Below are 27,932 nucleotides of genomic sequence, written 5' to 3'. Positions count from 1 at the left end.
TAATCGTCTCTAAAAATTCTCATTCATCGTACGATTATTCAGTTGCCTGTCATTTTAATCACAATGAGCCGTACGCATCGTTATTGTTATTATTAGACCACGGGTTTTACGCATTTGTTGGCAAAAATTGACAGAAGTTATAGAATAGCGGAAACGTTGAAAGAGTCATAAAAATATTTTTACGGTATTTTGAGTTGATTGGAACTATTAAAGGAACAAATACATTTTTATTCAACGCTTGTTTTACGAAATTGTTGAACAAAGTTTTTATTTTGCATAAAAATCCGCAGTCTAGTTACTATCGATATGAGACAAATATTTTTAGTTATAAGTAGACCGGTGAAAAATGTCTTCTGCATCAATTGCAAGATATGGAAGCCGAGTACAATTGGATAATAATTTTAATAATTTAATAATCTTCTAAATAACAAACATAGGCTTGTTACATATATCATATATGTTGGTAGATATTACTTGTTATTGTTAATTTATAAATCTTTATTGAACACTGCTTAAGAAAATTAAAAAATTATTCCAAGTCCTTCTGTATCGTTAAATAATAAACATGATTTCCTTACTGATTTTTTCGAAAGAATTTTTCAACTACTTGTCAATTTGGTTGTTTGACATCAAACATTATTTCTGCAAAATTGAAATTCTATCGTGAAGCGACTGATCCAATGTATTTTGATAGAAAAATTAATTTACGAAATGAAGTTAACAAAGTATGAGAGGTTTTGATAATTTGCGACAACTAAAAGGTGAAAAACGTTCCTCAGCGTAGCGTATAATTACGCGTTCGAATAGAATGGTAATTCTCTCACGGTAAACACAATGACCAATCCGTTGCAACTTGTTGCACTTGATTCGGCTGTAAAATGAAAATGGTATATACGCATAAAATCCGTTATGCTCTTCATAATGGAGCTCGTTGTTCAGATATTTTGGAACATCCATTCTCATTATTACCAACTTTATTGCTAATTGCTTTCATTGCTGATTTACCGAGAACGAGTGAGTCCTTTTTTTCTATTTAAATTCACTGATAATTAATTTGTTCAACTTTTGTTCACTTTGTGAAAAAGTAATTGCTCTAATAATCACTGTTAGAAAATTTTCACATATTTTTAATTTTCACTTTAGTTCAAGATAATTTCGTCATTCAATGGGAACATTTAAAAAACAAAACTTTTCGACATTTTTCTGGTTGCTTTGAAATTGGGCAAAAATCTCATTTAAATAATAAACGTTAATTAACATATCTTACAACGATTTAAACACAGAACGGTCACTAATAACCTGTGACGTTCATGCGACTTTAAACACATAAAAAAATGAACTATTACTTATGTACATATGTATATAAAATTTTTTTTATTAAATGCTATAAATGAAGACTATACGAACTGTCCTACAACTATAATAAAGTCACAAATTTAGAACAACTTGAATCCAGCTCAAAGAAAAACCAACGATTTAATAACAAATGATTTAAGCAATGGAAATAGATAAGGGGGTGATGGTAGCCGCGAACGTGACGAAGTGAAATTTCAAAAGAAAAGTGATGGATTTCGCGCGAACAGCGGAACACGTAGCCTTAACGCATAGAAATAGATAGGCGAACGATCCGCTCTGTTCTCGCGCGGCAAATAAAATCCGCGAATTCACTTCGCCTTGTTGGCAGCGCGCGAAGCTACGTAACCAGCGCAGCGTAAACAGTTTAAAAGCTCTTCTGACGAACTTATTTCTGTGTTTCAGTCGAGTGATTCCGGTGGTTTCCCTGCAGGCAGATCACCCCAGGCAGTCGCGATGGCCACCCTATCCTTGCGTATCTACATCCCGGAGAAAAACGCCACGAAGACGATGCAATTCGACCCGAGCACATCCGTTTACGACGCTTGCCGTATTATCAGGGAGAAGCTCGTCGAAGCGAGCAACATGGGCCAACGTAAGCTCTGCTACTTTTACCTAAAATATTCAGCGACCTATGGTAAACGCGCGCAGAGACGCGGAACACGCGAACGTGTCCTCGTCGAGGGAACGATATTCATGGCGACGTTAATGAATATAATTCAATGGCCGGCCGATGCAACACGGTTTTTATTAATCTCGAAATTACGGGGATTGCGAATTTATGTTAATTTCAGTTTTGCGTCGGCGGACGGACGAAATTTATTTAAACGGACCAATTTCACAACGACGCACAGTTTACGGTGTTTGTGACCGGATTCACGGATTTTGCAGAGTTTTCACCAGAATTGATCGGTGCGAAACTGAATTATGAAAAGATTCAACGGATTTTATGGTACAGAGTGTCTCAAAACTGTAGATAGGAATTTAGGACCGTAAAATAAACAAATGTTCGATGTGGAAGTATCCTTGCAAATGTTTCTGTCAAGAGATATTTACTAACGAAGTTGTGGAAATTGTTTTTGTGGCGAGAGTGGGTTAAAATTACAGTGAATACTTTTTATTAAAAAAGCTTCATGATATTTTTAAAAATCGGCCTTCGTTTTCGAGACATTTTGATTCCAAGTTTATATAGAATGTTCATTTGACAACTTTAAATCTAAATATCGCGTGAACGACACATTTTCCGAAAAAATATTAAGAAGTAAAGTTACTGGATTTAAAAAGAGAATAAATTCTTGTATGGAACATTTCTTGATCAGGTTTTATCTAATAAGGATATTTAATAACATGAGAGATCTGTTTACTTGCGAAATTTCATTTATTTTTTTTATAAGTAAATGCTGATAAATTCATAACAATCGCACTTTTTCGCATTGCTTGCTAGAACAAATTGTAGGTAATTATTATAGGTAATTATTATATTACGTAATATATATTATATATATATATATTATATATATTATATAATATTATTATATTATTATATATTATTATATGGTAATTATTTTGCACAGTATATGTAATAGTTACAGTTATCTTTAGGAATAAATAGAGTAACTTTTTCAGTAACATACGTGATAAACTTTACTTATTTCGATAAATTTTATTAACTTTAATTATTTCGATAAATAACTTTTGTCAGAAGCATTTGCGAGCATGCTCTTCTAAAAGAAAAATTTATTTGTTTCACGGTTCTAAATTCGCATCTAAAGTTTGTCGGTTTAACCCCGAAACACCCTATATATTGTCTGTTTACAGGATTAAAGTCGCGTCGACGCGACGCGCCTTGATCAATCGATGTTAGTTAATCCTCTATAGCCGGAACTGTTTTTATACCGCTTCAGAATAATTTGACATAATATATATATACATAAATTAACAACGAATTTATATAACTTTTAATCAAAGTGAATTTACTCGGACGTATGAAGTAAAATCTGAAAATTATGTTGCTAAATCTGTTCGGTGTTAAAAGAGGAACTGCAGAACAAAATCCTTTTACCATATTCTAGATGAAAGTGAGGTTACATTCGCGTACATTTCACAATGTTCATAAACGTATAAAATGTGAAGCATATAGAAGACATTGATGAAAGACTTTCACGTACTTTCAGGTTAAAAATACTAAAGAATAAAATAATACTGAATTATATTGAGCTTTTCAATAATATTCCTTCATTAATCATTTTTTTAAAGAAATCTCCATTCCGTCAATACTTCCAGTTTGTCATTTCTTCTAAAATTATTTACGATGACTTTTATAATCATTGACGAACAAAAGCGTATTTTTCTCCTTTCTTGAATAAAATTTGACAGCTAATGAATCCAATACAGAAGTAAATTAAAAGTAACGCACGTTTTAAGATAGTTCCACCTTGTTCCAAGAACCTTTCTCATTATTTCTCATGTTCCTCGAATGTGATCTTCCTCGATGTATAGTCCTCGCGCGACAAGAAGGCACCTTTGTGTATACGTTCCCCCTCCACTGCCGCAACTAGTAAGAGGGGAAACACAACGGTGCTTTCTTGTCGCGCGAAGATCATACGTTCTAAAATAATTGTACCTTCTTCCAAAACGCTTCTTTGACTTTTCCTCATGTTCCTCTCGCGAGACGCTTCTCAACAACTTCTCAGACGCTTTCTAAAATAGTTCTACCTCGTTCTAAACTGCATTGCGATTGTTTCACGAGATTTCTAAAAATCGAATTTAATTCGTCAGCGTTCGATTTTGTACGTGTTTGATTCGCAAACCGGCGAATTCCACTCGAAGTATGTCGAACATGATCAGATAAAGGGTGAAAAAGCAGCAGTGTCCAGATGATTATTGTCGGGGTATGCAGAAAATTCAAATGACGTAGAACTACGTCGCTGGTATTCAGCGAAAGAATTTGATACGACTTAGAACTACGTTTCCCGTATTCAGCTGAACACTTAGGCTTTAGCTTGCATTAACGGCCATTTAATAGAGACCTTGAGACGGCTCAAGATTACATCGCGAAAGCGTTAAACAAATAAATCGAACAACACTCTTGTTTCCGGTCCCATTGATCCGATAACGATCGTTCCCGTTGCAGCCAAGGACTACGGACTATTCCTTGCCGACGAGGACGTCAAGAAAGGAGTCTGGCTGGAGCCAGGACGGAATCTCGATTATTACATTCTGAGGAACAGCGATCTTCTCGAGTACCGGCGCAAACTGCGGACCCTCAGAGTGCGCATGCTGGATGGAACGCTGAAGACACTGCTAGTGGATGATAGTCAACCCGTCGCCAATCTCATGGTAGTAATTTGCACGAAGATAGGCATCACGAATCATGACGAATACTCGCTGGTGCGGGAGCTGGCCGACGAGGAGACCGAGAATCAAAAGCCGGGCAATTTCGGCACCCTCACCCTCAAGAGAAAGAAGGAGGAGAAAGGCGAACGGGACGCGAAGATGGACCAGCTCAGGAAGAAACTGAAGACCGATGATGAAGGTAACGATACCGGAAATCATTTCGCGATTGAACTTTAATCCGTTCGTTTCGCGGAAACCTGTCTTCTTCGTTTGGCAGTTCTATCGCGTTACGTTTCTCCGTTAACGTTTTATCTACCGGCAGTTTTCTGACTGTTCTTCTTTCGTAGCGGGGATTTTCACAGTCGACGATTTCTTGTACCAGTGTTCGAAAGCGACGACAATTGCATCGATGGTTCAACAAATTGTCTGGATTACTGCGATCTGACAACTTCTTTCGAAACTGTTGTTTGAAACAAGATTGTCGAACTTTATTTGCGGTGGTGTGAATAATTATGGACTCAAGAGTAACTTTTATGCTCTTAGTGATATTTAAACGAAAACGATATATCGTATTTATTTATTTATTTATTTCTATTTCTTATTTTCTCTGTACAAATATAGTCTTTTCTTCTTGGTTTTTGTTTGAATATCTGTAACAATGTGAAAGCTATTTTGTGATCCTATAATTACGCACACCACTGTACGTACAATGTAGTCATCGAAAAGCCTATTACATAATAGGCTTCCGGTAAATGGAGCGTTGATTGAAATTGTTCTTGTTCTTTTTATTCATATTAATTGCCAAATTAAATGGTATCTAGTGAATCAATTCAATGTTACAGATAGGTTATCGGTTTTGTATTCAAAATGGATTTTGCAAATCGAATTCAGAAGCAAATTATTTAATTATTTTAATCAGTTAAAAATATTACATCGACACATTCGTAGTTCTTTTAATCTTTCTTATGCTCTCTTTTGTCATAAATACATCAAATCTATAATGTAATAACAAACGTAATATCATCTATTACTGTCTCTAATAATACAACCATTTTCTTCCAGCAATGTACCGACGAAATTAAAATTTAGAGTTCAGTCATTTCAATTTCACGGAAATTAACACTAAACGTACCAAGCGGGGTCAAATGACCCCTTCCAAAATTTGCTTTTAAATTGTACATTCATTGTTATTCTTTTCGTTCATTTGACTTTTTGTAAATTCTTATGTCATCAGATTGTTCAATTTCTCGCTTTTCGTTTTTTCGTAGCTAATTTTTTCTAACGAAAAATTTTTTACCTACCTTACGTACCATGAGGGGTCATTTGACCCCATACGAAGTTTAGTATTTTTCAGCAATTTTCTAACTGAAACCTTAGTTTTAAATTCAGATACCCTTCTCAAATGACTTTCATTTATCGGATCCTGACATGCGTGTCGTAAGTAAGTAAACAGTAAACAGAATATACTCTTATCAGGGATTCACAAAACTCCCTCCAATGAGTTTTATAACCTTGACACAACCTTGACATAACCTCCAATGAGTTTTCTGTAGCCAAACGAAATAGAAGTGCAGTCGTATATTGAGAGTCGCAGAGTAAACATCAGTTTTAGTTATATCTTGACAATTTCTGTTACATTCAATTGGACTTACGTTTCACTGCAACCCCCAATATGTCCGCACGGTCAGTGAGAGAGTTGGAAAGAATTCGACAAATAAGTGAAGTGAATTCGGGTGAAGAAGTTTCAATACCAGAAGATGATCAAACTGAAAGTCGAAGTGATTCTGCAGACAATGAGGAAACACAGGATGATGATGTGACTGCCGATGAAACTGGATATTTTATGAATCTCCATAGAGGACAGAGGCGCCGAAGATTTTTATCGGATTCTGAAAGTGATAGTGAACAGAATTTTGAAGACACTGTCACTGCTATTGATGGAACTGTTTGGCAGCGAATCCGAGAAGGACCGGCAATCGGAAGACCATCGCTTACTTTCAGAGAAGCATCAGGACCAACGGCATATGCCAAAAGAAATATTATGTCTGGTAAAGTCTCATCTGCATTTTCGGTGATAATAGATCACACAATTATTGAAAACATAAAGAAATATACAGAAGCAGAAGCTTTACGAGTTTTGGAGACTGCATGGGATCTGCCTATACAAAAATTATATGCATTCATTGGAGTATTATATGCACGTGGCGCCTATCAGGCAAAAAATTTACCCATTTCCCTCCTGTGGAATTCGAAATAGGGACCTCCCTTTTTTTCAAAAGCAATGACTAGAAACACCTTCTCAGAAATTTTGAGATTTCTGCGGTTCGACGACAGAAGCCAACGAATCCAACGTTTGAGTGTGGACAAATTTGCTCTCATTTCAGAGGTATGGAAGAAATTCATAGAAAATTGCCAGAGTTGTTATAAGCCAGGCGCGGATCTCAGCATTGATGAGCAACTCTTTCCGACAAAAACTAGGTGCAAATTTACCCAATACATGCCAAACAAACCCGACAAATTTGGTATAAAATTTTGGCTGGCATGTGATGTAAAAACCAAATACGTTGTCAACGGTATGCCTTATTTAGGACGTGAGGAAACCAGACCGACGTCAATACCACTCAGCGAATTTGTTGTAATGAAATTAGTTGAACCTTTCACCAACTGTAGAAGAAATATTACAACCGACAACTTTTTTACGACTGCATCTCTGGCTACAAAATTATTGACGAAAAGGACAACGTTAGTGGGAACAATGCGTGCGAACAGGAGGGAATTGCCCGCACTTGCAAAAACAACAAAAGATAATTTGAAACTTCTTTCAACAATGATATACAAATCAAATGACTGTACGCTAACGATTTATAAATCAAAACCACGAAAAAAAGTAGTAATATCGAGTACCAAACATAAAACTGTAAAAATCAAGAACAATAGAAAAAAGACACCCGAAACAATCACGTACTATAATAAAACCAAATTTGGCGTCGATATAGTTGATCAAATGGCGCGAAAGTACAGCGTAAAATCAAAGTGCAATAGATGGCCTGTACAGGTGTTCTTCAATATCTTGGATTTCGCTGGAATCAATTCGTGGATACTTTACCAGGAAACAACAGGATTGAAGCTATCAAGGCAGAGTTTCCTGTTACAATTGGCAGACGAGCTTGTCACAGAGTACCTACGATTTTGTGAAGAAGAGAAGGAAAACCAACGAGAAGGAATCTCAAGCAGCTTCAACGATAACTCACAATCTCGAAAAAAATGTCAAATAAGATTGTGTGCAGGCAACAAAACAACACAAACTTGCTCCGTTTGCAAAAAATTTGTTTGCGGGAAATGTACGAAGGAGAATCCCATTATATGTAAAAAATGTAATTAGTTGATTGCTTTGTTTATAACTGTTCCGGCCGAATCGCGGACCGCGGGTCAACGCACGTTCGACTTTCGATGTACGCCGTCTCGCCGTTTTTGTCGAATAAACGGACAATAACACGATCGACGTGCGTTGGCCCGACCGTCAAACGCTCGCCTCGGCCTAATGTATACGTGCGGTGTTTTTGCCTTAGGAGACAATGACCGGCCTTCGACACCTGACGATGCGTCTCCTTGAGCATCGGCCAGGTGTCTATATATACTGCCGCAAATGTGATAACGGGGATTCTCAAAAGATATCGCGAACAGTCAAGTTTAATTTAGCGCCCCTTGCGCCTGTACGAAGCCGTGCTTCAATTTTATAGTTCTTTCGAAGCCGTGCTTCAAATCATACGTCAAACGGAGCCGTGCTCCAAAGATTGTAAACCAAAGGACTGTGGAGTCCGAATCAATAAATCGCGTGTCGTCTCCTCACGACTTCCGGCGCTTTAATTTTGTGCCGTGCGCAACAATAACAATAAAAATGTGTGTTTAATTTTATACGAAATGATGTTGCAAACTGTTTCCTTTAATAAATAAAGAATTTTTTACGAAAAATCAACGTTTACGCCATAAGGGGTCAAATGACCCCCTATGGTAAGATTAGGTATAAAACAATGCCGGTACGTTTAGTGTTAAAGATCATATCGCTTGTAATTGAAACATTCGTAACGATAGAATAGCGACGAGACTGCGGTCGTTCTAAAACCTTCGAAAACCTACGGTCTTCTGTGATTGGAAATTGTTTTTCATCGATCGAAGCTCTTCCTGTTTATAATTTTTTGATACACTTGCATTCTTGCCAGTGTTCCTCTATCTCTGCTTATCTAATCCACTGAGAGAAACCGTAATCTCTTTTCATAGTGAATTGGATAGATCCCAGTAAGACGTTGCGGGAGCAAGGAATAGACGAGTCGGAGACGGTGTTGCTGCGGAGGAAGTTTTTCTTCTCGGATCAAAATATCGACAGCCGGGATCCCGTGCAATTATCTCTTTTGTACGTTCAAGCAAGGGATGCAATTCTAGACGGCACGCATCCGGTTACTCAGGAGAAAGCTTGCATTTTCGCCGGGATACAATGTCAGATACAATTTGGCGACTACAAGGAGGACAAACATAAACCGGGCTTTCTCGAGTAAGATTCTGAATTAAACATTTTTACACTGACCTACACGTCGAACGAACAATACAAGTTTGTCTGAGAAATAGAAGAGAATATAGTTAAAACTGTGACTGCTTTTTGAAAAATATTTCGATCATTATTGTCAAATGTTATTTTTCAAAAAATTGTTTAATAGAATTTTGAAAAACAAAAATTACTTAGGTAGTTCACTTTGAATAGTAATCTCATGGTTAATCGAGCCTTTCTAAACGTTTTTATGTTACATTCATTGCGTTTTTTTATTATAATATTTCATTATGATTATATAATTTATTATTCAAGAGATTGTGTAATAGGATTTTGAAACAAAAATTGCTTAGATATAGCATTTTGAATATTAATCTCATGGTTACATGAATTTCTTTTTATTCAAAATTATCCAAATTAATTTTAGTTACTATTGAACAATATAAAAATGCTAAAGGTAAACAACAGGCTGTTCATAATAATTATACTGCTGATTTCTATGCAACATAAAACAAATCTAGCTCATTTGAAAGAATGAAAATAATGAGACAATATTTTCATATTCCCCTAATGGTTTTTACTATTTTGTGCGTATTTTATTACACGTAGTATTACATATATTATTATACTTATTTTGTTGTGTATTCATACCCAAAAATCTTGAGGTACCTCATCATTTTGTCCTCCAGTGATTTGAAACTTTAAATTACTAACTAATATGGAAGAATATGTTGAACACTAGAATCATCAGACGAAGTAAAATTCTTTACTTTAAATCCATAAAATAAATTAAAGAAAACATAAAGATGTTTGGAAAATCATTATTAAATAAATTGCATTGTTTGTACATACGATACAATGAAAGTTTATTGATATCTTATTTCGAACCTGCGGCATTTGTAATTGTAAAGAAAAGATATTATTACAAATTACAAATATAAATGACTGCAATTTGAATCACACAATATTTGCATTAACAGTTATTTAATAATTTTCACGAAAGTATTTTTATAATTTTAGCATCCAAGGGTTTTATATAAATATATAACAATATTTTTGTGAAATGTTCATTCAAAATATTTATTTTCCAAATTCAATCACTTCTCCTGAATCGACTTATCAACTTTTCCTACAACGGTTATAAAATTAATTAGGCGAACTTGTTAAAATGCTGACTATTAAAACATAAAATACTAAAATGTTCTATCGTCGTATCAGCATGAAAATTAACCCGAAATGGAACCGTTCCCACAGCCTGAAGGAGTTCTTGCCCCAATCATACGTGAAGGTAAAGGGTATCGAGAAGAAGATCTTCGCGGAGCACAAAAAGCACGCCGCCGTCTCCGAGCTCGACGCTAAAGTCCTTTACACGAAAACGGCAAGGTCGTTGAGCACATACGGCGTGACGTTCTTCCTGGTTAAAGAAAAGATGAAAGGCAAGAACAAGCTTGTGCCGCGTTTGCTCGGCGTCACGAAGGACTCCGTGCTGCGACTCGACGAGAAGACGAAAGAGATCTTGAAGACCTGGCCGCTGACCACTGTCCGACGTTGGGGAGCCTCTCCGAACACGTTCACCCTCGACTTCGGCGATTATTCCGACCAATATTACAGCGTGCAGACCACCGAGGCCGAGCAGATTTTACAGCTGATTTCCGGTTACATCGACATCATCTTGAAGAAGCAGAAGGCCAAGGATCACTTCGGCATCGAGGGAGACGAGGGCTCCACTATGGTTGAGGACAGCGTGTCGCCTCTAAAGTAAGCTTTGCTTCCGCTTCATGTGCTAATTTGTTAATTGAGACTGCACGAAGCAGTCAGGCGCGTCTTGGTGCATTGAACACGGTAGGTGCAGGTCTGGGGTCTAGGAAAATGTTATCAGAAAATTCTTTAGAGAGCTAACGAGTGCAGGATTAAATGTGCAAATTTTCATTTCCGTGAATTATTTTGTAAAAATTTCAGGAAGAGGACAAATTTTTTGCACTGGTTAGAGGTTGTCTTGTAGTAAACATAAAGTAATGTTACAATATTCATACTTGTTGATATGCTAGTCTTCTTGTATTTTACAAATTTATAGCCGCTATAATGGTGCTAATAATGATTGTTCGTGGATTAAAGGATAATCCAGTTTACAAGTCTGAAGAAACTGATTTTTCTTAAGTTCCTTTATTCATCTCTTATATAAATTTCTTATCGTCTTTACAAAATAGTACATACTTTATATTGATTTGTTATTTCACTTAAGTGAAATATTTGTATTGCTTCTAAAAATTTGAACAATTACTGACAAGTTGATGTTTACTTTTCAAAATGTCATAATTCTTATAGCTTTCGATATTCTTTTATCATGGCACCATCTGTAGCCGCATTTATTAATTTAATTTTGTATATGAAACCAGTAGAATTTCTAATTTTATTTTAGAAAACACGTAACATCGTGTTTCGAAGTACAATACTTTCATAACGTCACGTGCTTTAGGCCTGTGAACACTATGCTACGGTCCTGCAAAGATGTGGGACAATTATCGATGCTAACTGAGCTCTGGAGTTGTCAGTTCCTTTTTGTCGTACGCGAAGAAACTGATTAAATGGTTCTCGAGCTTTCGTTTTTTGTAACTTCGAATTATGGAGGAGTTCTTGAGACAAAGATACAGGAGCTATATAGACGCTAGAAAACGGTATGAATTTTAGTTTGTGGCACTTCTCCGCTTTGATTTTAATCATTTGTAATTTGAGCAAAGAATTCTCTTGCCTGAGGCGATCTTAAACTTAGAGGAAGTTGCAGATACTCTCCTTTAAAATATTAAGAAAGTTACTTAGAACTCTAAGACTACGAAAGATTTTGAATAGATAAATCATTCTGCATGCTTTCCTGAGCTTATTCCTTAATTCGTTCCTTTCTTTTGTCAATTAAATTAAAATGAAAGGCAAGTAACTTCGTATCATTTTAAACATCTCTCCCTCTCCCTCTGCAAAGGGTTTCAGATAAAATGTGGGCACATAGTTTTAGTCGCATGAAATAGTGTTTTATAAAATAATGTCCTTCCTGATAAGATACCAAGGAAAGTGAACAAACTCGAATAAAAATTAACAATATATAGTAAATAGTAAATAATAATAGTAAAAAATAATCCACATACGTTGCGTTAGGATGTATTATAGCTGCTTCTAAAATAGACAGATTCAAATAATTTATGTTAAAATGTAAAAAACATCTTGCAGATAATTGACACATTAAATTCGTACCTAAACACGGTATCAAATGGACATTTAGTAGTAATGTTTATCATGGAGAAATAAAAACCAATGTTTGTTTTTTCTTCGGGCCATTAATTCTATTTAATTTTGTCAACAGAGCAACATTCATGCAACACGCAACAAGCAACGTCGGCAAAGGAAATGTAGAAGCTGTATCAGTGGCTATACCAGCAGTCATGAGAGTCGGAGATGGTAAGAAATCTCCTATATTTTTGCAGTTCCTCCAAAATCAGTGTCTTGTATCTATAAATTGTCGTTTAGATATCTCACTTCTATTGTCGCTAATGATGATAACAATATCGATTTCCAATTAATTGTGATATTAATTCGTCCTTAATGTAAAGTAGTTTATGAATGATCCAATTTTTGTGACTTTAATGAAAATTTACTAGATTTATTATCCACTATTTCATCTAAGACGACATAAGACACTGCATTTGGTTATTGCCTGAAATGGTGAAAGGCAAAAAGGGAACCTAAGAAACCCTTGCACGTTTGAATCCTCCGGCATTAGCTATTGATTTCGTCAATTTTGTACATACTATACTGCTCGTTCGACAAGTTTAAACGGAATCCTACGTTAGGAGCATAGCGGCCAAACATTTTGTATTGTTTCATCGCAAACAACAACAGAAAATAAGAAAATCGTAGTAGAAATTTGTAGAAATCGATTGTGCTATTTTCAATTGAATAGAATAATTTTGATTCATTCATTTAGTTTAACTCGAACTTTTCTAATTATTGCTGATGGACTAAGAAGCTTATGAAATAGAAAATGTATTTTTTAAATATTAACATCACTGTTTAGTCTTACTAACGTGAGAAGAAAGAGACATTTCCATGGCAATCAAATTATGGGGTGCAGTATAGAAAACTTACAGATTAGTGTTGTTATTAAAGTCATTCAAAATTTTTGTGTTGTATATTTTGGAAGTGTACTACACTAAACTAAGTTATAAGTAATTAATTTAGAGATTAAAATTAGAATTTCATACATAAATAGAAATGATAAGTGTTTTGTATAACATCAAGTTTATTTAAACTTGAACAGACCTTCCCAGACACCAAATATATAGAACGTAAAACGGTTCTAGTAAAACGTTACTGAGCTAGATGCTGTTATAATATTATCAATATAAAAAAAACAACGTGTTTAATACAAAAAATACCAGATATATAGATTTTTATCGTTTATCGCCAATCTTTTTTCTGATGTCATTTGCCTTCAAGCATTGCTCTAGAGCAGGCATGACAAAACAACTCAGAACATCCCAAATAAAAAGAACGAGATGGATAAACTTCTATCTCTATTCTTTTGTCGCTTTCTCTCCCGTGATTTGCCCTGAAGCTTTGCTCTATAGAGTCCTGGGATTGGCAGGAATCTAGGAATTCTAGAGCAGCGAATCCAAGCCTATTACTGGATCTCTACACAGAGATAGCAAACTAGATAATTGGAATGCAAATCTTCAGACGGCTTTAAAACTTTTTAAAGCAACTACAAGAAACAGAAGTTCATTTCATCTTCTATTGACTCTATTTACACTGATCTTTCGTATATGCAATAGAATATCCGTTACATGGACTAATTAGAGAATAAAAGTGATCACGCGAGAAAATTTTCAAAAGTTGGGGAAAATGATTAAACTTAGAAAATCATTCTGAATTAATAAAAGATGTTTTTCAGCCCCTTTGACAAAAGTAGTGTTCAATTAAAGTTTTAATATATGTCTTTTGACCCTTTTGATAAAAATAGTGTTAGATTAAAATGTCTTATGACTACCTTAACAAAAATAGTGTTAGCGTTTGAACCGCTCTGACGACGGTTCTTTAAACTTGTCGAACTGTATATGTCTGTCTCGTCGTTCCTTGCGTAAAAGACGCCAGTGAACCTGAAGAGCTTTTCTAAATGTGTTGCTTCGCATCACGGAGCCGATTAGTGGGTATCTAGCTTCTTGTTGAGCGTGCTCGGTGTCGTGCAATCGATCGTAACGATCGATCATTGTAAATACCACTCGGATAGTTGCATGATACGATTTATAGGGGCTCGACCATATGAGACTGGGCACATGGGCGGTGCTCAATACACGACTGTCAGCGGCCAGGTGAACATCGCTCACGCTCCACCGATGGTAAGAGCTATGAGAGACTTACAGGCACTTGCTCACGTTGAATCCCAGTGTCCCGCGCTAATTGGCGTTAAACGTCTTCGTTTGAGATCATTCAGAAACATGTAATTACCATACCTTTGGTATTTCATAGTTATACCATTTTATCAACTATTGCACATTGGTTCAGAGTATCTGCATCATTCGATGACTTGTAAATCAATTGGCCTCGATAGCTGATGATTGCTTTTGTTTAAGAGAAGAACCCGGTTTATCAATCAAAAAAGATCAAGTTCTTTTTGCTTTAATCAATAGTAGCATACAGTGTATATTAATTTGCATCTCCTATGATGAAACTCTCGCTTAAATTATATCCATTTGTAACACATTTTTATCACTGAAAAATCAATACCTATTTCTTGAAGATGAGTACAAATTGCTCTAAAAATTTCAAGAAGAGTAGTTTTATAGTTTCTTAACACAAAATCGCAAAAGTTACCTTAATTTTGTGGGATTCTAACACGAACTCCACTCTTAAGCCCTTGATCATTCTGTATTTATACACCTCACTTAACAAGTATTAAAGACTAGCACTGAAGAATTTATTTCAAACCAAGCTAACTTTTGAACGATATAATCTAACAACTTCATTATTATTTAAAAGAATAATTTCTTTTAGAGAGATAGTACATACATTAGAGAGTCTTAAGTAACTTTAGTAACTTAAGTAAGAAGTTTCATTTATTGTGATCTTCTTGAAATATTTTTCACCCATTTTTGCGAAAGTTCATTTTGTAAATGTGCACAGTTTTCTATTGTTTAATTTCGCTTCACTGTAGTGATGTTGATTTGAACCTTGTTTGGGAACAGTATATAAACTATGCGACACTGGACCTTCGAAAGAGCAAGAGCTATAGTATTTTCCACTGTAGTAATAGCTTAGATCGAGCATCTTTAACCGATCGCAGCATACATATAATCGGCAATACATTTAAGTTCTAGAAATCAGTGATAAGTTGATTTCGTTCTGAGTTGAAGCAAACTTTCATACGACTAATAGACGGTTAAATTTATTTTCATGCTAGGCGCCTTCTATTACGGACACAGAGTAGGTACAAAATCATGAAACTTTCAGTTGTTGTGCAATTGGTTACCGAAACACAATCTCAAACGCAACGATTTCCGTTTTAGTTTCATTCTATTACGTTTCTTTGGTTTTTAAATACGTGCAGACATCACTGATGTTCAATGGTATTTTTATTATATCGATTTATATGAAATGAAAACAGTGAAGTCTGTATTGCTGATCTTTTTTTCATGTAGCACACAGCTTTGTTCGCTATGTATTTTAAACTATTTCACACTGGTTATCGAGAAAATAATACTTTTACAGTATTTATAAGATAAATTCATTAGAGGTTGATTAATCTTTTATGATCATTCTGAAACTATATATTCCGTATGTATATTATCCTTTTTTTTATATTATTACTTTTGTACATTAAGGTTTTTCAATGATTCAATTGGTTAATACAGGATTTACGATTAATAATATCAGATCTATATATTTTAATGAATAACTTACTAAATTATTTTATTCCTGTCTGTATTAAATAAATGTAACTTTTTGTAGAAACATTTATGTTTAAAGGAAAGAATGAAGGACATGATGAATAACATGAAAGATTGGACAATCTTATAATGTAAATCATAAAATTGGGATAGATAAACCAAAAAGTAATTGTTCAAGGTCGCTATGTGTTTCTAAAAACATAAATATACTATGTTCACTAATGAAATGTGTGTGAACAACAGTATTGAACTGAATAATATTTCTTATCATGCTCGATAAATGTGTCCAATTTTGAACACAAAGTAGTAAAACTTATCCCAAATTTGTAATCCACCTCGAAATACAGCAGCACCCATTTCTCAAATGAATTTTAATGTTTCAAATATTATCCTGAAATGAAAGCAGTAAGATTGTTTACCCAACAATCTTCTGTTTGCAAGGTGTCCGTGTTGATATAGGTGCCACTGTATTGTTATATCGTGTAAATTGCACATATTTATGCAAACTTATACTTTTGTACTAAACCAACTGTAAAATAGAAAATTCAAAATCAGATGTAATTTTACTTTATCTACGGAAAACTTCCAAATCAGAGGATTTCTTTCGTTGCAATTTCTTTCTGCGAATCAGCTTCCGAAAGTAAAATACAAAAATGTAAAATACAAAATTCAAAATCAGATGTAATTGTACTTTATCTACTGAGAACTTCCAAATCAGAGGATTTCTTTCGTTGTAATTTCTTTCTGCGAATCAGCTTCCGAAAGTAAAATACAAAAATGTAAAATACAAAATTCAAAATCAGATGTAATTGTACTTTATCTACTGAGAACTTCCAAATCAGAGGATTTCTTTCGTTGTAATTTCTTTCTGCGAATCAGCTTCCGAAAGTACAAGTTTGCGCAAAGATATGCAGTCTGCCCACAGTTCTATGACCGACGACCACAACTGCTCGCATAAAAGACAATCTGAATTGACACCAGGTGCAACAAACCAAGGTCACATCCGTCCTGTCCGAACCACAACGTGCCTTACTATCGACTATCACCGCTGGTCACGAGGTGATCCATATCGCGGAGACTGAGCTGTCCTGCAAGGCATCGCTGCCCGAGCTCGGGACGGATCCAGCCTCTTTGAAATGGATCGAACAGACCATAGATACGCACAAGCAGAATGTCGGCTCGCAAATCGCGGCGATGAACGCCGCGACCGCGCAGGTTGTCACCTTGACTTCCGGTCCGGCCGACGACGTGGATCACACCGCGGTGGGCGCAGCGATCACTACAATCGCGAACAACCTACCCGAGATGACGAAGGGCGTCCGGATGATCGCCGCCCTTATGGAGGACGACACTTCCGGTGACAGGCTCCTGGACGCCGCCCGCAAACTTTGCTCGGCGTTCTCCGATTTATTGAAGGCTACCGAGCCTGAGACCAAAGAGGTATGGTCGCTTATCAAAACGCTGATAAACTATAGTATTTTGTTATCTAGAGTCTCGAGTGTTGACATCGCGATTTATGGAGAAATCTGAAGTCGAGACCATGGAAAGAATTTATTCTTCTTGATCTCTAACTTTTATATAGAGGAACCTTTGGAGTTCATTTTTAATGGATATGGTAGTATCTGAATTACATTTTGTAAATGTTTGAACTACAAATTGATATGAGCTCCAAGTAATGTTTCCGGTAATTTCAGCTTTGATCAAGTTGCAAAACGAAAGTAATGTGAGCTGCCACAATAGTCTGCATACTTGTCATATTTTGAGTATGTAGAAAAAAGTAGAAGCTACATATTCAATTAAAACATTTATCACTTAAAAGTGAAGTAGAAACTTTGAATAAATAGTTATATCTCTGAATAAATACCAATGTTAGAGTATATGAATTTTAATACTACGATGTTGATGATAATTATGATAATAATCTTCATAAAATTTTTCTCTTTCTAACTGTATGGTTACAAATATTCTCATTTATTCGAAATTCGTTTCATTCGAATTGGAAAATTAATGAACGTTGCTAAATGGTGCAGTGTTTCAGTTTCTCTTACAGTTTTTAAGAAAAGGTAGAACATAGTTTTGTGACTGATCGTATGCAATAGAATAACATACTTGCAATATCTAAACAAATAATTAATTTGTTTAAATATGAACACATGTTCTCTATGTAGAATCAAATAGCTCTTTTTATACATTTCTTTAGATGTTTCGACAATATACAAATAAAAAAGACAGCAACATTTTTAATAGAAATGAATTTCAATTAAAGATGACTAAGTTGTTCTGCTAAAATTTTCTAATTTTATGTACACCTTTAAATTTTGTGCTTTGAATATAAGTTTCGTGAATATAATATCTGTCAAATTTACATTCAATTAATAAGTATAGTATTTAAAATCAGATTTGAGATGTGAAACCAACGTTTAAGTATCTTGAGTATTTGAAATAATATCAATCGCAAATATAGTATATCATACGGTATTATTTAAAATGGAAAGTAAGGAAAATTTCAAAAATGAAAATTTAAACTCTTTCTGTACAGCCTTTCTACATAACGCCTATCTACGATAAATACGTAAGCACTGATAAACAATTTCATAAATAGTCACAGAACATTAATACATCAATCCTGTTTTACTTTAATTTGAAATAATATGCCCTAGTATCAACTAGAAATGGCTTCTTAAAGATATTTTCATATCTTTATTTTTATTCCGTCGTTGTGATTTTCAGACAATAGTAATCCTAGCTCGTTCATTATTTTGCTCAAAGAAAGCGTTTACTCACTAAATGTTGCAAGATTTGTTTATTTGAATCTTAAGTTCCTTATGTGCTTTGAATAGAAGATCATAAGTTTGGGTACATTTGCACTATCTACGAGAGATAATGACTTTTATAATGTCAGGTATCTGAAAACGGTAGACATCGAAATTTTAAGAAACTCCCGAAGAAAGTTCTGCGGAAGCTATCTTAGTATATATATTATAATTAATACAGGAAATTTATTTAAGGATTAGTTATTAAAACATGTATCCAAACTTTCACACGATAGGGTAATTTATTCTAGAGTAGAAAATCATGTATGCACACGACACTTCACTTGTATTGTAATTTTTTTTTTTTAGAAAAAAATCTACCTAAAACATACATAGGGTATCATTCTCGTGTGACGCTTTCGAAAAAATCCAATTTTGTTAATTCGTTGATAAAAAACATATATACAGTCGAGAATATATCTCTAAATTTTAATAATGAAGCTCTAATTGTATCAGCACTTGCAGTTGTAGTTTGTAGTAATTTGTAATTTCTTTATCCATTGTGCATGATGTGTGGATAGAAAAAGTATTGAATCCCTCTATAACTTTAATGTTCTATTTTTTTATCTTGTAAAAAGTTCGACAACAAACAAGAAAAAGGCAAAAGTAACAGCATTTTGTTACTTCATTGCAATATTTTGCCAAATTCTACTCGAGTACAATGATCAACTGAGAAAAATATTTTAATTATTCATGATTTTAGAAGCATTCGAAATTTCTCAATTTTTCTACGGTCACGCCAGAATTATCCCACAACAATGTTTCCCCAAAACTAATTATTCTCATCTATTTTCCAGCCGAGACAGAGCCTGTTGAACGCAGCATCTCGCGTGGGCGAGGCTTCGCACCAAGTGTTAACAACCATTGGAGAAGAGAACGACTCGAACCGGGAGCTGCAAGATATGTTGCTTGCCCTGGCAAAGGCGGTAGCTAATTCAACTGCTGCATTAGTTTTGAAAGCGAAGAACATAGCAGCCACTTGCGAAGATTCAGCCACCCAAAACCGTGTGATATCCGCTGCCACACAATGTGCCCTAGCTACATCGCAGTTGGTCGCGTGTGCCAAGGTCGTCGCACCTACGCTGCAGTCTCCAGCATGTCAGACGCAACTGATGAATGCCGTTAGGGAAGTGACAAGAGCTGTCGAAGGATTGGTGGAGGTGTGCAACGAGACCTGCAACGATGACAATCTTCTGAAGGAACTGAGCGCAGCAGCATCTGAAGTCAGTAGGACCTTGAACGACCTGTTGAACCACATAAAGACAGCCACGAGAGGCGAACGTGCCAAAGAAACAGTACAAGAGGGTGCGGTAGAGACGATACTGATAGCGACAGATAAGTTATTTGCCAGTACTGGAGACGCTGGAGAAATGGTCAGGCAAGCAAGAGTGGTTGGTCAAGCAACCGCTCAGTTGATCCAGAGTATAAAAGGTGAAGCTGAGAGGCAGACTGACTCTGAGCAGCAGTGTAGACTGCTGGCTGCAGCTAAGATGCTGGCTGACGCTACTGCAAAGATGGTTGAAGCTGCTAGACAATGCGCCAGCAGTCCCCACGATGCTAAGATGCAGGACCAACTGCGGCAGGCTGCAGAAGAACTCAGAGCAGCGACCACCGCAGCAGCCACTCCGGCTTTGAGAAGGAAATTAATCACGATATTGGAAGCTTGCGCGAAACAGGCTGCTTCTACCGCTACCCAATGCATAGCTGCCGCAGCAGGAGTTGCACATCACAACACTAACCCGTCTAGTCAGAAGGAATTAACCACAGAATGCCAAACCATGATGCAGCACATACCACATCTAGTAGCAGGCGTGAAAGGTGCCCAAGCACAGCCAGATAATCCCACGGCACAATTGAATTTAATCGACGCGTCTGAGCAGTTCCTGCAGCCTGGCAACTCTGTAGTGAAAGCTGCCAGAGCGGTTCTACCAACGGTCACCGACCAGGCCTCGGCGTTGCAGTTGAACAACACCTCTCAGCAGTTGGGTGCTTCCTTGACGGACTTGAGGTCTGCTGTAACTCGTGCCAGAGAAGCTTGTGGCGGTTTGGAGCTGGATGCTGCTGAGGAATTGATCAACAGCCTCAAGGATGAGTTGGCCGAGTTTTATAGAGCTGTTGAAGCCGCATCTCTGAGACCTCTGCCAGATGAGACAACAGAATCCACAGCTCTTCGACTAGGCGCCACGTCGAAGAACGTCGGATTCGCAATGGCCCGACTTCTATCCGCTGCTAAGCAAGGAAATGAGAATTATACCGGAAGTGCAGCCAGAGAGACTGCATCCTCATTGAAGGACCTGACTTATGCTGTTCGAGGCGTGGCTGCTACGTCGGATCAACCTGAAACGCAGAAGAAGGTGTTGATGACAGCGGACGATGTTGTCCTGAAGTCCCTGCGTCTTGTCAAAGAGGCGAGGCGAGCCCTGAAAAGTCCTGACAATCCTGAGAACGAAGCTAACTTGGCTGCCGTCGCTAAAGATGTGTCGAATTCTTTGAACAAGTGCGTCTCCTGCTTGCCTGGTCAAAGAGACGTCGACGACGCGATCAAGAATATCGAGGACATGACGCAGGTGCTCGGCATGAACGAATACCCGCAAACCAACAAGAGTTATGGGTGAGTTTATTAGTGTCCGCGATAAAGACATTGTTATCTTGCAGCGCGATAGTTTGTTACCTCATTGGTTCGCATTTCAATTATCGTTCACTGGCATACATTCGAATTGCTTGCCGATACTGTGTGAGAAATTTTAATGACTCTGAGCATTTGGTTGAAACAGGTTGCTTGGTAAATCTGTCGGTATTTGAAATGTTAATACAAGCATTTAGAATCAGTGTTTGAAAACAGATATTTTACGTATAAAGAAGATTGTCATTAATAAATATTTATAAAGTATTAGATATCCACTGATAATTTTGCAAGAGTCTGTTGTAGCTACAAGCAACATAAAAATATTTACAAATTCCAATTCAATAAAATCAATGATTTAGTTTAGAGACAATTTTAATTTGATATAATTATGCTTTTTCATTAAACAAGTTTTGCACAAAAGTATAAAGGAAGCAGTAACTGATAAAAATAGTTCAGAACGCAGTTTCACTTAATACAAATTATTGATTACTATTATAACAGATCTATTAATATTTTAGCTACTAATAAGTAGATCTATTAATGCTTTAGTTATTAATAAGTTTTTCTCAAATAATGATCTTATGAAGGTATATTAAATTGTATTATACAAGATGAGACATATTGATTGACCAATTAAATTGATATCGTCACTGAACAATTAATTAAAAAATATTTTAATCTATTTTTGATTTAAAAAATACTGTTAGGTAACTACTAAAAGAATATTCATTACTGCTCGCACTTCTCATTCAAGAACCTGTATTCACAATACCGTTTCAAATATGTCTCTCTCAACTTAAAAAAACACCTGAGATAAAAGACTTCACTTGAAACAAAACCGGAATACTACTTCTATTTTAGTCGTATTAGTGTAAAATTTTGTTAAAATTTCACGATATCCTGATAAGCGTCTAACAATTTCGTTCTCGAACGAAAATATAAAACATAAATGCATAAAGATCGGCAATATAAGTATTGAGCTTCAAAGTTTATAATTTCCAATCCCAACTCCAATTAATACATATATAAAAGATGACATCGATTTTCCATTTGCAGACAACTACAATCCGACTTGAACAACGCAGCCGCAAATCTAAACGACGCTTCCTCGAGTGTAGTCTCATCTGTGCGCTCTCCAGTGCAGCTAGCGAGCTCCTCGAAACAATTCACCAACGCTTTTGGAGATCTGTTAGGTGTTGGAATGGAAATGGCAGGTCAAACAACGATCGACACTCGCAGTCAGATGGTGGTGTCCTTGAAGAACGTCAGCATGACATCGGGCAAGTTGTTGGTGACTGCTAAAACGGTAGCTGCTGACCCCAGTGCACCAAACGCGAAGAACCAGCTATCTGCTGCTGCCAGAGCAGTGACCGATTCCATCAACTATCTCGTCGACGTCTGTACATCTGCAGCACCTGGTCAAAACGAATGCGACAACGCTATCAGAAATATCCAATCGATGCGATCTCTGCTGGACAACCCAAGCGAGCCTATATCCGATGCATCGTACTTCGAGTGTCTCGAAACGGTTATGGAGAAGAGCAAGAGTCTGGGCGATGGAATGACTGGCATAGCTAATCACGCTAAGAAGTCGGAGCACGAGCAGTTCTCTGTGGCTGTTCGAGGAGTATCTTCATCTATCTGTGGCCTGATCGAAGCAGCAGCTCAAGCAGCATACCTGGCAGGCGTGAGCGATCCAAGTTCAGTTGCGGGGAAACCAGGACTCGTAGATCAGGCTCAGTTCCTGAGAGCCGCGCAAGCCATCCACACCGGTTGCCAAAGTCTTGGAAACCCAACCAGCACCGAGCAACAGGTCCTGTCAGCCGCTACCATGATCGCAAAGTACACGAGCGCGCTATGCAACGCTTGTCGGGAGGCTTCCAACAAAACCAGCAATCCGGTCGCTAAGAGACACTTCGTTCAGTCGGCTAAAGACGTTGCCAACTCCACATCCGCTCTAGTGAAGGAGATCAAGGCACTCGATCAGAATTATTCCGAGGCTAACAGGGACAAGTGTGGCGAAGCCACAAAACCACTTCTAGAGGCCGTTGATAATCTATGTACCTTCGCTGGATCGCCCGAGTTTGCCAGCCAACCTGCAAAGATTTCCATCGCTGCTAGAGCTGCTCAAGAACCAATTACCAGCGCAGGAAAGGCCATCATCGATGGTTCTTGTGCCATGGTGCGAGCAGCTAAGAGCTTGGCGGTTAGTCCCAAAGATCCTCCGACTTGGCAGCTCCTAGCCAACCACAGCAAGAGCGTCAGCGACTCCATTAAGTCCTTGGTAGCGTCGATTAGAGACAAAGCGCCGGGACAGAAGGAATGCGACGCGGCGATTGTTAAATTGTCTGCTAGAATCAGAGAGCTGGACGCTGCTTCGCTCAGCGCGGTATCACAGGCACTGACACCACGACGAGAGAACACTGTTCAAGGATTCACGGATCAGATGGAAAGCAGTGCGAGCGAGTTGCGGGAAAAACTGGAGCCTCTGCGAACAGCTGCTAAATACGAGGCTGAGAACGTGGGTCACGCTGTCAGCCAAGTAGCCTTGTATTGCGAACCGTTAGTCTCCGGAGCCATCGGTGCTGCCTCGAACATGGTGCAGTCGAAACAACAAATGGTGCTACTCGATCAGACGAAAACTGTCGCTGAATCTGCGCTGCAACTTGTCTGCGTGACTAAGGAGACTGGCGGTAATCCGAAGGCCATTAAACTGCACGCAGAGGTCGACGAAACTGTGGAGTCCACGAAAGACGCGCTGCAAGAATTACAGAATACTTTGGAAACCATTTCTACATCGAACGGCATTGTCACTGGACTAATCGATACCATCTCGCGGGCTATGGTTAGGTTGGAAGATCATAGGATGTCTACCATTGACACGGTTGATTCTTATGTGGATTATCAGACCAGGATGGTGGAGGCTGCTAAGGAGATTGCACGACTGGCGCAAGAGATGGTAAAAAATTCTAACTTTAACTCTCTTAGGACGTGATCGTTTCTGACTACTACACAGTTCATAGTGCTTATGTTGAATAAGACGATGCATATGATGCTTACTAGGTGAAATTGTTTAAGGTTCCACTTTGGACAGAAATATTGAAAAATACTTTGTACAAGTTTTGAGTTACAAGGTTAATATTAAAGGACATCATTGGAACGGTCCTTGAGTTTGCTATAGCAAAGAAACTGTAATATTTCAGAAAACGCAAGGCAACAAAAAATGAGAATGTATTCATCTCATTAGGTACTTTTAGGATTAGTGGATCCAAAATCCGACTCAACACGGTACTGAATATATAATTATATGACACGATCATTATGAGATACATTCTTGTGATTAATAAGTTGAATACATTTCCTTCGCAATATAGAAATTAATGAATAAATGAACAAAAAGACATAGCCAATTTCATTCGCACATATTTAATCTCAAAAGATTCTTGACAAAGTCAGTAGATGACGTTTTACCTGATAGTTTCCATGTGAATCCACCCAGTAAGTTAATCTTATTGAGTCTCTCTACCAGAAAGACTCAAGAAAGAAATTGAATTCTATCGACCCAAGCTAACTTGCTAAATGATATCGAAACATCTAACTAAATCAGAATTCCCATTTCTTCAAATTCCAGTCAACAAAGTCGAGCACCGACGTGGCCAGGCTCGGTCCACTCGCAGTGGACATCTCCCACAAGTACATGCAATTGGCTCGCGACACTTCCGGTGCCTCGGCAGCAGCATCCAACGCTGACGTGTCCGCTAGACTCCGCACAGGTGTGCAAGAACTTGGTCGAGCTTGCGCCGACATAGTCCGCGCTGCAGGAACTTGTCAGATATCGCCTGGCGATGCTTACGCTCAAAGAGAAGTGGCAGAACATAGCAAGAACGTGACGGAGAAGGTGTCTCAGGTGTTAGCCGCGTTGCAAGCGGGCTCCCGAGGCACGCAAGCTTGCATCAACGCGGCCAGCACAGTGTCAGGCATCATCGGAGACCTGGACACCACGATCATGTTCGCCACTGCTGGAACACTGCACGCGGAGAACGAGGGCGACACCTTTGCCGATCACAGAGAGAACATTTTGAAGACGGCCAAAGCTCTGGTGGAGGACACTAAAACGCTCGTCGCTGGCGCAGCCTCCTCGCAAGAACAATTGGCTGTGGCTGCACAGAATGCTGTGTCGACGATTGTCCAGCTCGCCGAAGTTGTGAAATACGGTGCTGCTAGTTTGGGCAGCCAAAATCCCGAGGCCCAAGTGATGCTCATCAACGCGGTGAAAGACGTAGCCTCTGCCCTCGGTGATCTCATACATGCCACCAAAGCTGCCAGTGGCAAGCCCATCAACGACCCAAGCATGGCGCACCTGAAGGACTCTGCCAAGGTAATTATTATCCTGTTTTTCTGTATTCGAAGTTTTGTTACTTCGTTCGATGTTGGACGAAGAGTCTCCTGTTGTTGGCTTAGTATTAACTGACACTGAGACGCTTGAGTGGAAGCGGCCTCTAACCGAATGGCAACGTCGAGATACCAGGAAGTGGAGCTTTTCTTGAGGGTACATGTGTTTGTGACTAAACATAATCTTACCGTGTTCGCGGTTTTGAGGAAAACGTGATCGATAGGGTCTAATAATTAGACTGCGGATCTTCGTGTGAAATGAATACTTTCTGCGTTTATTGCAACAATTCGAAGATAAATTAACGCTTTGTAGTAACGTCGAAGTTCCATATTTATTATTTTCTTTTCTTAAGCTTATTTCTGTTTCCTCCTTCGTTTGAATACAGAGCAACGTTCTATTGTTGTTCCATCTCTTCCTAACTAAGGAATTTGTTTATTGAAATTTTGTGGTTCCTGCAAGATGGAGGATTAATAATTTTCATGAGTTGAAAATGTTTTCTATTAATTACTGTTTCTTACTCATTTTTACTATGAATGTATAAGATCCGCAGTGTAGTAATGATACAAACAATTTATTACAGTATAGACGACAAACGAGTTAACACGATTACCGGAACTTCCTTTCCTTAGGAAGATGAGGCTCAAGGAAATTTTGGTGTTAATACTTTTAACGCTAAATATTTTAACATATTTGCAAAATAGGAAATGGATGGGTGAAACAATGTTTGAAATATTCCATTATTTCAAAATGAGGGCCTTTTTCAATTTCGTCAATTAGTAAATCTGTTTAAAAAGATAAAAAGCATGCGTGGTACCAGCACTTTTGCATTGATTTTCCAAAGATTAAAATTTGTTTCAAATCTTTAAAGATATCGAAAGATTTCAATTTAGAAATGCACTTGGTCCCATTTTAAATGAAACGTCTATAGAAATATCAAATGCAGATTAAAGATATTGTGCAATTTTTAGCAACGAAAGAAGAATATTGCTGTTAAAGACGTCAATATAATTTTCTTCTTTATCTTCGATCTTTTTTTAGTATGATTTTCGTCTCCTTTTGCTTCTTTAATCTAATTATTGTTCACAATTGAAAATCAGTATTAATTAATTAAAAAAAGTCTAAAAAGAGACTTGACCAATGAAGAAATCAGTATAACATTTAGGGGAAAGTTGCCAATAAGACTCAAAAAGATGTTCCAAATGCGTGTTTAAAAAACATAGGTGAGGTGAGAGAATGAAATTTTGTTCCAATATACAAAGACCAATAATCTATTTCTAATAACTTCTTATTTATACAGTATTGAATATTTTGAAACTGTCCAAATTATCGAAATTGATATTAATTAGTCTGTTGATTTTATGCGTTTGTGGCAAATTAAAAATGCTTACTACAGCTTTCACACTGAAAATTAATCCTTTTGTATACCATCTTCGCATTTCTGCAAATCAAATTAAGCTTCTCGCAGGTTTTATTCATCCTTTCGCAAATAATATGACCCATTCACAGATCAAAATTGGTCGTTTTTTATTCAATTTCTAAATTTAACATAACTTCATATACTTGTTCAGAAAATAATCCTTGTAGAACAATCTTCATAAATCTCCAATAATCATTTATATTAAAATGCCATTCGATTTGTAAATTTCATACGATTTTCATTACAAATAATTATAAATGAGCAAACTTAATTTGCAAACGATTGAATTTCATTTGCAAGAAATTGAGTAAAATTCATTTTCTTTACAAAGATAAACATGATTTAAGAATGGATTAATTTGAAGCGGAGAAAAATAAATATAATGTACAAAACGATTAATTTTGACCGGAAAAGGGTGAATGTGGTTTACAAAAGGATTAATTTTGACACGACTTCTTTCAATTTAATTTATAGATTACAAAGCGACTGATCACTATGAAAACTCCTGTTGTATCACTC

At 37.1% G+C, this 27,932-nt stretch overlaps 1 protein-coding gene across 10 annotated transcripts in view; it reads left to right on the top strand.

Annotated features, from left to right (window-relative positions):
- The window catches only part of rhea (Talin_middle and talin-RS domain-containing protein rhea), a 156,933-nt gene that overhangs the window by 109,830 nt on the left and 19,171 nt on the right, over nt 1-27,932 (top strand). For 9 of the 10 annotated variants that reach the window (XM_076521331.1, XM_076521330.1, XM_076521329.1 and 6 more), the window contains 11 exons: nt 1,759-1,948; nt 4,487-4,888; nt 8,968-9,238; nt 10,487-10,990; nt 12,585-12,679; nt 14,528-14,616; nt 17,146-17,604; nt 18,704-18,736; nt 19,775-21,588; nt 22,660-24,562; nt 25,235-25,981. In XM_076521331.1, coding sequence (XP_076377446.1) covers nt 1,810-1,948; nt 4,487-4,888; nt 8,968-9,238; nt 10,487-10,990; nt 12,585-12,679; nt 14,528-14,616; nt 17,146-17,604; nt 18,704-18,736; nt 19,775-21,588; nt 22,660-24,562; nt 25,235-25,981 — 6,456 coding nt within the window. In that variant the 5' untranslated portion in view covers nt 1,759-1,809. The remainder of the gene's footprint in view (nt 1-1,758; nt 1,949-4,486; nt 4,889-8,967; nt 9,239-10,486; nt 10,991-12,584; nt 12,680-14,527; nt 14,617-17,145; nt 17,605-18,703; nt 18,737-19,774; nt 21,589-22,659; nt 24,563-25,234; nt 25,982-27,932) is intronic. The other variant, XM_076521327.1, reaches the window with a different exon arrangement.

The sequence above is a fragment of the Megalopta genalis genome, chromosome 4 (assembly GCF_051020955.1).
Source record: "Megalopta genalis isolate 19385.01 chromosome 4, iyMegGena1_principal, whole genome shotgun sequence".
NCBI lineage: Eukaryota > Metazoa > Arthropoda > Insecta > Hymenoptera > Halictidae > Megalopta > Megalopta genalis.
The sequence above is the reverse complement of the archived record's forward strand: the minus strand, read 5'-3'. Positions and strand labels throughout refer to the sequence as shown.